This window comes from Pleurodeles waltl, chromosome 9 (assembly GCF_031143425.1).
Source record: "Pleurodeles waltl isolate 20211129_DDA chromosome 9, aPleWal1.hap1.20221129, whole genome shotgun sequence".
In the NCBI taxonomy this organism is placed as follows: Eukaryota; Metazoa; Chordata; class Amphibia; order Caudata; family Salamandridae; genus Pleurodeles; species Pleurodeles waltl.
The window spans coordinates 552,398,566-552,412,479 of NC_090448.1; the positions used below are offsets into that span (position 1 = coordinate 552,398,566).

Consider the following 13,914-nt stretch of genomic DNA (forward strand, 5'->3'; position numbering starts at 1 on the left):
TATATGAATTCAAGTTTAAAGCATCAAATAATGATTTGTAATAAAGACTTGGACAGTTGTACTTTACAGCACTGACAGTGCAACCTCTCCTCCAATATGCGCTTTCATGGGATGTGAAGTTTGATTGAAGATTGTTGCATTGCCAAAGCTAAGCATCCTAGAGAGAAATGTGCAGGAACTGCATAGCTGCACGTGTGGCTGAGCCTACTCCTACACTTCCCAGCACCCCCTCTTTACGTGGCCTTCTGCTGTGTTCTGAACTGTCTCAAGTTATCATCCTGGTTTGCTCATATTATTCTTTAAACCTGATGCGCTGTAACCAACTGGTCCATCTCAGGACAGATTTCCCCTCTCACCCAATTTACACCCCTTTCTCCTTTGACAGAGCATATTAGAAAGTGCTATCCGCAGCCTGGCCCCCTCTATGTTTTTTCTTAGGTGCCAGCCTAGATTTTCCTCGACAAAATAACGACCCTGCCCAAAAGTTTCAATGTTTTGGATTTTTGGGTTTGTGTTTTACGGCAAACTTCAGATCGTGCTCCATGTAACCGAGCCACGGTGCCTGCGTACTTTTGAGTTTATGTTACCAGAAAACATCTGCAAAAACTGCTGAATGCAAGAATTGTCCAAACGTTTGAATATGTTTTCTGTGGAAAAGTGAAAAAAAGGACTAAGAGATTTGACGGAAGCGAAAGGAGGGACAAATTCAAATGTGATTAATATTGTTGGCCACTTTTTTTGTTAAAACAGTTATAAAAATAGGATAACAAGCACAGACATATATAAGCAAACATTGTAGACCAGCCAATGGATAGCAGCTGGTGAGAACTGAACAGGGGTGTTGGAGAGCGGTCTGTGGCAGATTAATAAAGTGAAATTATTTTTTGTCACCAAAGCCCCTTTCCTTTTGCCATTGAAGAATTAAACAGTCAAAGGAATTGAGACATTAAGTGTGCTTTAAGGGGTAAATTAAGTTTATAGGTGTCAGATGTCTATGGGTATTGAGGACTAGATAATGTCCTTGATACACTACACTTTTCAATCAGTTTATTGTAACTGCACGAATCTTTTACAAATGACCGATAATGAAAAAGATTCCTGCATATTTCCATATGCACTGGAAGCAGTTTGCGCATGTGTTTGCCACAGTCTGTCAAAAGCAGTACAACTGGTTACTAATGGCAAAATGTGTTTATAAAAACAACCGGAAACTGACACACTTAAAAGTATTATGGTGAGAAGTCGATACTACAATTTATTCTAAAGGCGATTCTTGCAAGAGTAAGTGCAGTTTACATTAAAAAACGGGATGAACACTTTAGTAAGGATTTTGCTAGGACATGTGGTCGCTCTAGGAACATGATACATGGTTACCCGATATGTATCCCCTATAACAAAAAAAGCTGAAAGATGGACATCTTTTCAGAAACCTGAAATTAAGTAGTTTTAGATGTAAAACCTAAAAATAAATGTTAAATTGCGTTGGAAGGGCTGTACTCCCTGGTCCCTCTTCCATCACTGGCTCTCTAGTTAACATTTCAAAAAGGAAAATATTTAATCAGAAACACTAAAGTATCTCAAATTCTCATCCAGGTCTTCCTAAAATATCAGAATTATATTATTATTGAACCCTCTTATCTTGAATAATATTCCTCCTATTTTTCTGCAGCAGTTTGTTCTTACTCCCTCTCGTTCAGGTACAATCTGTGTTGCTGCTTTTTCAAGGACTTGTTTCTTTCTTTTCTCTTGGCTTGTTTCTAATCTCTCATCAAATAATTATTACTATCTTGCTTCCTGTGAGGAAGTGAACCTCTCTGCACTCCCCGAGTATTTACGTCCCCCCACATTGAACCAGATTTCACTCTGTTGCTGGCTACAACTGTGCCTTTTTTTCTTCTAATATTACTTATTCTGATTCGCAAATCTTTCTATCTTCTGGCCCTAGACCTTGTAGACTCAAACTTAATTATTTTGTTCTGTTTTTCTTGTTTTTGCTATATGTGTCATGATTATTATTATTAGTGTTAGTATTAGTATTATTGGTATTATTATTGTTACTGTTGCACTTTAATATTATTATTCTTGTTATTACTATTGTTGTTATTAATATTAGTAGTAGTAGCATTAGTAGTAGTACTGTGTTATTATGGCTGCTGTTGTGCTTAAATGTTATTAGCAATTGTTATTACTATTATTAGTAGTAGTATTATTGCTGTTGTTATTATCATAGTAGTATTATTAGTAATATTATTGATACTATTACTACTAATAATAATAATAACAATAATGGTAAGAGTGGTAGTCGAATTTATATTATTACTACTATTGAAGGAAATGGGAGCACAGGTGTTTTGATGGCTGCCTGGTATAGGAGCCACCTATGCCCTCATGTTTATGCAGCTGGTCTCTGGTGTTGTCCACCTATACCCTGTTTTTAGCTGTGCATGCAACAGGCTTGTGGCATAGAGTAGTATGGACATGCTGCGCAGCGTGAAAAAGCTACTGACCCTAGGTGGGACACAGAGCGGAAGAAGACTTGGGTACTGGGGTAAGGGCCTTTCAAAAAGGAACTTAACCAATGCGAGGAGACAGAATAGCGAATGATATCGGCACATCAGGATCATATTAAGTGGACTTGGTTCTTCTGGACCCTCCAAAATGAATCATAGAACAAGCACTTTGTTAATCCTTCACTGACTTTGTTCCTGAATCTGAAAATTCCATTGAAGCAAGCTGTGCCTGACCTATGAGCTCGAGTACTTTAGGACAAACCTCAAAGATTCCCTGTTCAGGGGGCATCTTTCTAACCTGTCTACAACTCACCATTCCGACATCCCAACTATCACAATTGCTGTGATCTCTCAAATATCTCAACAACTTGTTACATACCCCTTCAAGTCAAATATGTAAATGTGTAAGGCATACTAAATGTACATGCCTCATGAATCAACTATCTAAATGAGCAACGCCTTTGGAATGAGCATACCTCTGTAAACGAAATCCCTTAATGTGCAGGCCCTGCTGCGTGTGCATAGCTCCTGAATCACACATCTAAATGTACAGGGCCTACTGCACGTACATACCTAATGAATGTAATATCTAATGTGTACGGGCCTACTGCATGTACATACCTCATAAATTTAGTATCCAAATATGCAATGTACATAGGTCATCAATTGCCTATTTAAATGTGAAAGGCCAAAGCCATGCACAAACCTCTATAAATAAAACACCTACATATGTAGGCCCTGCTGTACGGACATACCTCTGTAATTTAAAAACAGTAATTGAGTGAGGCATACTGCTTCTGCTGATCCCTGTATTTAAAATATTTAGATGTGTAGGGCATAATCTACATAGCACATGATCCTAATCATCTAAAGGTCACAGGCCTAGAGCCAGAGCCATTTTAAGGATTGTGGGGGCCTTGGGCCAAGCATATTTTGAGAGCCCCTGTTCACAAAAAGGATGAGTTTACTACTACGCTTTTCGTCTCATTCATGCCCATTAAGGCCAGCTCACAGAACTTTTTCAGAGTAGGGATGCAGCCATCAGTGTTGTGTCAATTACGTCAAAGGGACAGTGAAAAGTCCAAACGTCACACAAAGAACAAGTGCAGCAAAAGACCGAAGTCCTTTCAGCAAGAGAATGGTAGGTATGTAGCATGTAGAAGGTGGTTTATTTTGGAGCACATTTTCAGAAATATATGACAAAAGCATTGTGTGGTATTGGACTGTCATTTACAGACATATTTTCAGTTAGAATGGTCTCTTGAAATGGCCACTAAATTTGCATCAGACGTGCAGTTTTTTTATACTCCTATATGATGCAGAAACAATAATGTATGGAAACCAGTTCAAGCAAACTCTTTAAAAACGTAAAGCATCTTGATTTGTTTGATCGTATATAAATCGTTGTTTCTACCACACTTCAGAGTTACAAAAAAGTGTGCCCCATTTGTGCTTTGTTTGAGGCTGATATGTTTTGAAGTATTTGTACAGCTTAATTATACGTGTTTAAATGTTGTCTTGTTAGAAAAACGTGACATCCAACAATCTGTCCTTTTACATTGCCTGAATCCAAAAGATTGTCAAGCAGTTCACATTTCAAAATCTCGAAACTTTGCAGTCAAAAAATAGAAACCGTCACTCCCCAAGCTTTAAAAGATGAGCAGCAGTTTGCCAGAACACAAAGCATGATATTTGACCACTGTTTTTGAACCCACATCAAACAGGTCAAAATTGCTCATTCGCCGGAACTCTAGATTGTTTATTTTGGGGTGGGTTTGCAGCACCCCAGATCATCTATTTCCAATGCCCAATGCCAAAGGCTCCATCTCTAAAACCATTAGGGGTCTCTTAGTCAGATTACACTTTTCAGTGTCAGTGGAGAGTTGGAAAGCAAGGGAAATAAAAAGAGGATGTATACAGGTTCTTCTATTTTCACAAAGTGATCCGGACCACAGAGGAAGGTGCCCCTTGGAAGGTAAGGGGCCTGGGCAATTGCCTATGTCCTGAAACGTCTCAGTCTAGAGCATGCACAAAGGGCACTAAATAAAATATATAAATGTGAAAGGCATATTAAATGCACAAACCTCATGAATCTAGCATCTAAATGTGCAGAGGTTGCTGCTTAAATTATCTCATACATTTAATAACTAAATGTGATGGGCCTCCTGCATTCACGTACCTTATAAATATGCCTCGCAGGTTCCCATTGTTACTGATAAATACAGTCAGAAAACAACCTATTTCTCTTAATCTATTTTTAAATATGGAGAACTAGGAACAATTGGTCTGATCATTGATGCTGCCAATCTTGACTGCTAAGCAGATAGCTGTGGAGAGTAACACTGGGGAGGTTAAAAACCTTATCTAACAAGCTTCAACAGCTATAGATGTGATTGTGTTTTAAAATACTAATGCCACAAGAGTGTTTTGCATTTGAGTAATACCTTGTATATGGCTTATTATTCACTAAAACCCATGATGCATCCAATTACACGCGTACCTTGGTTGAGTAGATGAATGTGGAAATAGACTAGCTTCAGTATCTTTTTTTCACAAAACACAAAATAAAATCACTAAATTCAGACGGAAATAAAAATATTAAAATTGATAAATACATATGAAAGTGTCTAAAAATAAAAAAAACATCAAACTGGCAGCCTCATTTATAAAGGACCTGTGTCTGCATTGGGTACTGCAAACAGATAACTTTTAAATAAATATCTAAGTGCTCCAGGCTCATTTCACAGATATACGCCCCTAATCAAAAGCGCTCCTGTGCATGACTAACGTCTGCTTAAATTATCTTCCATGCAAAAGACCGATTCGGCAATGGTTCTTGTACACAAATACACCACTGTATGAAATCCTTAAGCAATGAACATTGCGGGACTGAGGGTTCCTTGCAACCTTTGTTTTTATATAGTGTTTGCCTAGTGCATGTGGCACAAAAATGCCAAATAAATGAAAACAAAGATTAGTGCCCTTATTTCAGGCTTAGATGTCCGGTACGATGCCCAATAACTTGAGCTGGAATTTGTTCAGCGGTCAACAAAATATGAAATATTGAAATAAGTCTATTGGCATAGAGTGTAATCAAGGTCGTGACCCCACAAGGTCATCCATAATATGGAAGGATGCTCACCCATAGATCTCGTCCTTCTCCCTCTTGAGTCCGTCGTTGCTGCCCAGTCCCGGGGCCATGGCCGCCCGGTGCGCTGCCCCTGATGACCCATAGGGTGAGCTTTGGTTAAGAGGGTGATGCTGCAGACTCCTGCCAACATGGGGGTCCCCAAAGCCCGGTAGGGGGATACCGTCCATCCCGGCATAGTGCACCAGTTCATCATACTGCAATGTGAGGAGAAAAAATGAGATATATACGAGGGGTAGCCAAGTCCAGCATATGAACCACAAGAAATTCCTCTCGTTCACTCACTCGTACATTCCTCCTACCCCCTCCTTAGAAATATCACTCCTCAAAATCCCCCCTTCCTCCAGCGAGAGAAGGCACAAAGGACTTAAATAGAGGGGCTCAGATCGGTTTCATACCTCTGCCACCCCCCCCTTGAAATTCGACTGATTCTGTCCCAACCACCCACGTACTTTTCCTTACAGAAAGAACCATAAAAGTAGATGTGAAACTCCCAGTACTTTCCTGCACCCCTAGAAAATCCCAGTCCCTTATTCAACCTGTCATTCATACATGCAGTCGCTCTTAAAGAAATTGTGGACAAGGTGAGAAAGCAAAACATTCACCCTCACTTCACATGCACTTCCTTGAAAGAGGGGGAAGGCAGGGGTAAGTTACTGTCTGTTCGCTGCACCCCAGAGGTTGGGACCAAGTTTAAATTGCCCCTCCCCCACCTCTCAAACTCCAATCTAAATATCATACTTCACTCCAAGGAGAGAAAAACACTGAAAGTTCAGCCTTGCCTCGTCCTGCCCCCTCCATGGGGAGGGGATAACAACACTGAGAAGTGGCGAGGGGCGTCTTAGGATGGGTAGTTCAACCTCGCCAAACACCCTTGTGACTCTTCACCCCAACAACATGCTTCACCTCGTGATGGCACTCGCCCAACCCCAAAAGCATCCTCTTTGCCCCAAAAGGAACGGGGGGGGGCAAGGAATGTGGCCGCGACGCTTCTCCAGCACAGTTGTATCACAGAGAGTGAAGGGGGCGTGGAAAGAGAAAACTCGGTGACACTGCACCCCACAGCTCATAAAGAGTCATACCAAACTTCAAAACCCTGCCCTACAAGCCAGGGAATGGGCTTAGAAATGGGGGACTCCTAGAACACACCGCACCCCGGAAAATGATATTACTATGGTTATTCCAATACCCGAGAAATCAATACAGCCTGATGTGGAAGGTACCAGGCCAGCAGTGGTTCACCAAGTACAAACAGGCATAGTGCAGAAAAACGCAATCACTTCTATAACTACAGGCGCATTGCAGCAGAACACAGTCTCATATCTGAAACAGACAACTATTTCAGAAAGGCCAGGTCAATGCCAGAAGACAGACATGTTACAGCAAGGCACAACCACATCCATACAGAAGGCCATAATACAAAATGAAACAATCAAATCTATACTGACAGGGACACACGACAGAGCAAAATAGTACTGCATCCGCAGGGAGGAACAATACACAACATACAATCACATCCAGAAGATAGAAACAAAAACATTACAGCAAAAAGCAATCTCGTACATTTTTACGAACACGTTATAGTAATACACAGCCACATAAATAGTGATTGAAAAACACCCCGCAGAAAAACTCACACACCTGTAAGTAAGACAGACACATTACACCAAGACACAATCACATCCATAATAAAAGGCACAATAGAGCAAGGCACACTGACAAGTCGAAAACAGGCACGTTGTAGATAAAGACAACCAAAACCTCAAGTAAAATGTACACTACAGAAAGATACTGTTTCTACAAACACAGGCAATAAAGCAAGACAAAACACATCTACTTACAGGCACTTAACAACAAGACAGGATGATATCCGCACAAAATAAAGGGTTCACAATCACACAAAGTTCACATGCGCAATGCAGCTGGACACAACAACTAACAGTGAACACTGGCACTGTACAGCTGGTTACAGGCAGATACACAACGCAGCCGGGCAGTTATATATACAAGGGAACAAACACATACCTGTATTCACTGCAGATAGACACAAACACGTGCAGACACGCACAGGCGAACACACGCACGCACGCACCCGCACACACACAAGCTACCGCAGGCTCCTAGACACAAACAGCCATGCAGACACACTCAGTGTATGCCTGAACAATTCTATCGTGTTTAAGCGGAGTAGTGCCAGGTAGCGAAGAAACGTTGCAGAAACTGGATAAATGATAGAACATAAACGCATAAACTGAAAGGCACTCTAGAAAGCACACACTAAAAAAACAAAAACGCTGACACAAAAAGGACTTTCACCATCAAGAAGATTTACACCATCAAGAAAGACAAAATGAGTCTCGGACATACATGGGGGCAAAAAAAATATATACACTGGAGAGCTCTACCATACACGTGCTTGACAATGGTCTTCTTCAAATGTGGCAGGTCATCCTCAAAAAAGTAGAGGATTTTTTTGTGTCAGATTATAAAATGCCTTTTTCCTCTTTCTTTTACTATTTATTTTTCTTTACATTATTACAATCGCCCATCTCGTTTTATTTTTGCATTTATTTTGCTTTCTTTTTAATTTTGCTTTGTTTTTTTCACGTACTTTCCTCTTCCTTCTTTCAGTTTCGTACTTCTCTGTCTTCGTTTCCTTGTTTTGTTTTCCAGGTCTCCTCTGCTTTTATTCTTTTTTCTTGGCTGTTTGCTTCCCTCCATTTTTGTTATCTACATGTTTGTATTTCTCTCATTACCCCCACGCTTCCCCCTTTTCTTGCACTAAATAGTAAAAGTCCATCCAAACGCATGCATTTCACGGCCAGTTTTGTAAACTTTACAGCCTACTCCTTCTGTACAGGCTCAGTTCGGTAATTTCTTTCCCACTGCCATGAAATATAAATTGACTTGATTTGCTCTCTTAAGCATCTTTGGGCAACTAATTAATGTGGCATTACAAAGTTATTCTCTGCCACAGTGTGAACACATTATTTACTTTTCAAACCTCTTAGGCTGATGACCCTTTAGTGCATCAAAAATATGTTTGCGACCTTATTTTCAGACATTTGGGCGCACCGGAGTCCGAGAGAAAGTAAAAGTGCTCCAAAAATGTGTACGAAACATACTTTCGTGCTTCCCTGAGTTTTAACCGACTCTTTAACACACAAAAGACGCGGCTCCGCGGAATTACTGACTCATGACGGACTTTCATATTGAAATCAGCCCGTCCAGTCCATTTCACACCCTGGATTCCGAGGGGGGACGCTCGGATGCTTAATGAAGCGGCTTCATTCCCCCATTAGGGCTTTTCATAGGGACTTTTAGCCCTGAAAGGTTGGCAAACTCGGCATTTTGTTTCCCGAGCATGGGGGCGAGGGGGGAGGGCGTTGGGAAGAAGCTTTAGGAAACTTTTGCTTTATGTTTCTCAGTTTCAATCGCCTAAACTGACAATCACATTAATTAATTTTTAGATATGAAGCAAACTGAATATATTTTAACTAGCAGGTTGTTTTTGGTAGAATACTGTTTAAAATGTGTTTAGCCTAATAATGCACCATATGTTCTCCGCAGTTTTGAAATTAATTTTCTTACTGAAAAATAAATATGCAAAAAAGTTTGTATAGAATTTTAATTTAGTTTTTAAACACACCTGGTCTAAAACTAGAGTTTCAGTATATTGGATAGTTTTACTTAAACAACAATGTTGGTTTGAAGTTTTAATACTTGCAGAGGCACTTTGGTGCACCGTTTTGATTACTATGTTTACACGGTGAATGTTGGAAGGCTGTGTTCGGATGCCGACTCTGGCTTCCGTCGACATTTTTTTATCCAAACCCCTAAGTGTGAGCCGAAGCTTCTTCTGTGCGCTTCCAGTCTGGAAAGTAATTTACCCCGGCATCGGTTTCTGCAATAATGCAAAGTTTTGAAATATAAGTTTAAGGGGCGCCTCTTTATATCCTGCCCTTTATAAAACTGCGTAGAGGGAGGGGTTATTTTCCCTGGTCGTGTTAAAAACTGGTAGTAAAAAACGCAGCGCGCTTTAATTTAGTTACAAGAATAGAATATCTCGGGAACTGCCTGGCTGGCCCGCGAACACTCCGCGGGACGGACCCTGTGCGGAATCCCTCCGCATCGTTTGAAGCACTGTGGCTTCCAAGTGCAACCTGTGCTCGGCTTAGTCATATCTTTTGTCTTTTACCAAAATCGTTAAGCAAATGAAGGGTGGTTTGGAGTAAAGTAATGTAGCCTTCAGGACTGACCCTGTACCAACCGCAGCCGTCCCCGCGCTATACATTTGCAGTTATGAGACTTAAACTAAGTATACATTTCTTGGTAAATTGTGCGCCGCGGATTGGCATGGATAATCCGCCACTCCTAAAAAAGAAACCCGAGGGCAGTAAGGGGGCAGTACTGGCACAGTGTTCGCTGAGGCGCCCGGCTTTGGGAAGAACTGGAAAGATACTTTATAGGGTTTCGGCAGGGGAGTGGACTTATAAGCAGGGGTTTTAGGGTTGCCCAAGGGGTCACAGATGAAGCGAGGAGCACACGTGGAGCCAGCAAAAAAACACACACACACGCGCCAACGACGATGACCTGTCTTGCCAGATTTACACATTCAGTGGATCCAAGGGAAACCATGTGGGGGGTCACAGGTAAAGTCATGTTTCACACTCACACTCCACGTAATAAGCTCACCGCAAGGCAGTTAGTTGGTAGACAAGCACACACACACAAAGACACATGTGCACCTACGACCGTTTGCGATCGTACCAGGTTTAGATACACAGTAGAGCCTGCCGCAGCTCATGGGTCACAGGTAACGCGAGGTATCCCACCTACCCTGGCACACTTAGCTCCTCAGAAGGCAGTGACGCAGAGGACTTCTGACGCACCTCACTGTCGAGGGGTGAACGTGCAGCACCACAAGAGCCAAGTGAAGAGGAGACGGCTTACTACAAGGGGTGACCCCTCAACTACAGACCTGGGACAGAGACCACTGACCTACCTCACAGTGGAGGGGTGGCGTGCAGCACTCCATGGGGAGACAGTGAGCCCCTGTTATATACTTTGAGTGCCCCAGAACTGTAGGTCTGGAGCTGAGTACATCAGATATAGCCACGTGGAGTCAACTCAGGTTGAGGAGCCCCATTCCGTCAGCACTTCGGTAAACAAAGATCCGGGACTGAGGAGTCCCTTTGGGGAGGGGCTCAGGTGCCAGCCAGCACCACAGTGACAAGGGCTCAACTCACGTGCTTCAAATCATGGAGCTCGGATTGACGAGACCACAGGCATAAACACTCAGTGCAGGGGCAGCATGCCGCCTCATACACGACCCCACGAAACGAGACCCGCCCCCCAAATGCACCACATGCAGAACATCCACTCTGGCACAAGCCAGGGTCCCAGAGACCTCGCTCCTAGAGACTCAGCGTGCAGTCAGTTCAGTGGTCACTGGCATTGAGACAGCTCTTCTCAGTAACCCACAAACTACACATCTTAGGTCAAGGACCCCAGAAATAAATGGGGTCAGTATGCAGGCAAATGGTCGTGGCAGCAAGTTAATAGACCCCCAGTCAATGCACTGGGCACCCTCCAAACTGGAAGTCTGCGGGCAGAGAGCCCACAAGCATCCCAAAGTCACCCCCTTAGACAAAGAGCCACCAAACAGCTTTCGGGTACCCTGGACACCGAACAGGACATGGGGTACAGAGATAAAAACCTGGTTTCCAGCCCCCCCTCAACCCGTACTCGGCACCTAAGGGGGCTACGGGACCTTCATTCACACATACACACACAGCAGCCACTCAGCAGGGCCTCGGCCAGGCTCCCGGAGCCCCGCTGCTGCCGCCTCTGACCAGCACACGGGCTGGCATGGAGGAAGCAGGCAGGGCCCGGTCGTAGAAGAGAGAAGCACCTACCCTTTGTGCCATGGGGACCTCGCTGCAGTCCCAGACCGGAGCAGAGGCGGAGGGGGGTGGCTCGGGGATCCTCCGGGCAGGCAGCAGGGCATCCACCAGCGTGCAGTGCAGAGCTCCCTCCCGGCCGTGTGTGATCTCCGGTGTAGGAGCGGCGGTGTCTGGCCGGCGCTAGCAGGCAGTCGGGGCTGGCAGAGGAGGCATGGGCAGCGCAGGCAGGGCACGGCAGCTCCGCTCCTCGGTGTGGATTGGGAATCTCTTTCTTGCCTTTTGGCTGCCAGAGCTGTCCATCAAGGGTCCAGAACTGTCAGAAGCAGGATGACTGATGATCCTGGTGCCTGCTGGGCGGGGGAGGGGGAGGGGTGGGCACACAGACCCCCAAACACCCTCTTCTTTCTTCCTCAGTCCCGCTGGACTCTGGAACCTGGACCTGCCTGGGATCCGAGCATGGAGGCAGCGGAGGGCTCCTTGGAGGGAGGGAGGTGGGCTTTACGAAGACCAGCTCCAGTCAGGCATCTTCCACGAGGGTAGCTGGGCTTCTCCGGGGGGGCTCTCTTTCCGTGCTGGGGGTACTATCTGCTTCAAGGGGGTCCGCACTCCCAGCTTTGGGGTGCTGTCTGCTTCAGGGGGCTTCCCCGTCTCTGCTGTGGAGATGCTTGCTGTCCTCTCTCTCGCTGCTGGGGTTGCTCTCTCCTTTTTGGCTCCCCTGCCTTTGCTTAAGATGCCTGCTTCTGTTCTCGCTCTGCTGAGTGAGCTCTCTGCTCCAGGGGTCTCCCTTCTCTCTGCTCCAGTAGGTCCCCCCTCTCTGCTGTGGGAGGTAGGCTCTGGACTGGCTGGCAGTGGCTGCTGCCTCCTCCAGGATGTCTGTGCTTGGCTGTGTGTGTGTGAGGGAGTGCAGGAGGGATGCTCTCTCGTCTTTCTCTCTCTCCCTCCTCTATGGGCTTCACAGCCCTGAGCTATGAGCACATCCGGAAGTACATGGGCCTTTTAACCCTTTGTCTGCCGGATCCGTCGTGTAGACACACGCACCGCTGCTTCCTGCTGCGTCCTCCAGCCTCCCAACCTATCCCCAATGCTTAACCCCTTTTTTTAATTCTTCCTTTTATCTAACAGTTAATTCATTTCCACAATCCTCTTTTATCGGAATCTCATTTCATTGGCTCTTGCATTCCACATGTATTCGCTTCATCATTCCATTAATTCCCTCTTCTGCCCACTTTTAATTCATAATATTTTCGCATTAATTTTTCTACTTGTACGTGTGCTTATTTATCTTTTACCTTCTTTTTCTTACACTTTTTCTTTTTTAATTGTATTGCAACTCAAATTGGAGTCCTTTTAATTCACTTGTATTCCTTCTTGCTTGCTTCATTTTTAACGTTTAACATTATTTGATCCCCTCTTCCCCAACCTTCGTGTCTCGTGCACGTGTGTGTATTCTTTTTTAATTCTCTCATTTTGAAGTCCTGACTCTACCCCAATAACTCTACCTTCATCCAGCGGCCTGTCTCTTTTTCTCTCATTCTCTCTCCCTCTCCCCACTCTTCCTCTCCCTCAGTCTCTACCCTCTATCCCCGTCTATCTCCTTTTCTTTCTCTGATCCCCTTTTTTTGCTGTATATTCTCTAGCTCTCTGTCCTGCTCCACTTTCCTTCTTTATTCTCACCTACGTCTCTCTTTCACTGTCTCTCTTTGACTAGTCCGCCCGGAATTCAACAACGAGCGCCTCTAACGGACCTCCAGAGTCTCGACGCAGATAAGGCTCTAGATAAAAAAAAATCTTCCAACAAATCTCAGCCCATGCTTTGAAAACTCAGTTTTCATTGAGCTTGCATACAGAAATAGTCACACTGGCAGAAACTTTCTAGACTGCCCGCCAACAGTCCAGGGACTGGAGCCTTGCTCTTGCTGAAGACCAGAGAGGGTCGCATTTCTGCCTGTTTCCAATGAGTGGACTTCCCTGTATTTTTCTCCCATGCCGTGTACCCACGAGGTCCTAAAAGGTCACCCCCAGCACCGTGTTATGGCAGATGCGGTGTCCCGGACATGCTGGCCACTGCTACTTGGAAGGCTTCAGCGTCTAGGGACACCAATGCATGCTCCCCACGGCTCAGACCGCTATTCCTGCCTGTTTCCCGGCCGCTCCAGTACGGCCAGCGCCCCTCCTCGTAGGCCCCTTCTCCCCTGCTCCTTTTGGCACTCTCTCCTGCTGTTTTCCATCTGCCCACTGACCAAATTTCCATATAAAAGCCTTCCTTTGAGGAGGTGATGCTGCCCTTGTGAGCCCTTTGATTCCCAAGGCTTCAATGAGGCCCGGAGTCATTGCATTCTGACTGCATGAA

At 44.4% G+C, this 13,914-nt stretch overlaps 1 protein-coding gene across 5 annotated transcripts in view; it reads right to left on the reverse strand.

The window, feature by feature from the left end:
- MEIS3 (Meis homeobox 3) overlaps positions 1–12,511 on the reverse strand; it is a 117,229-nt gene extending 104,718 nt beyond the window's left edge. The window contains exons 1-2 of one of the 5 annotated variants that reach the window (XM_069207488.1): positions 11,577–12,511; positions 5,653–5,855 (exon numbers count right to left, since the gene is read on the reverse strand). In XM_069207488.1, coding sequence (XP_069063589.1) covers positions 5,653–5,855; positions 11,577–11,588 — 215 coding nt within the window. In that variant the 5' untranslated portion in view covers positions 11,589–12,511. Of the gene's footprint in view, positions 1–5,652; positions 5,856–8,269; positions 8,289–10,663; positions 10,770–11,576 lie in introns of those variants that run through there. The other 4 variants (XM_069207485.1, XM_069207487.1, XM_069207484.1 and 1 more) reach the window with 4 other exon arrangements.
- Between the last annotated feature and the right edge of the window lie 1,403 nt (positions 12,512–13,914).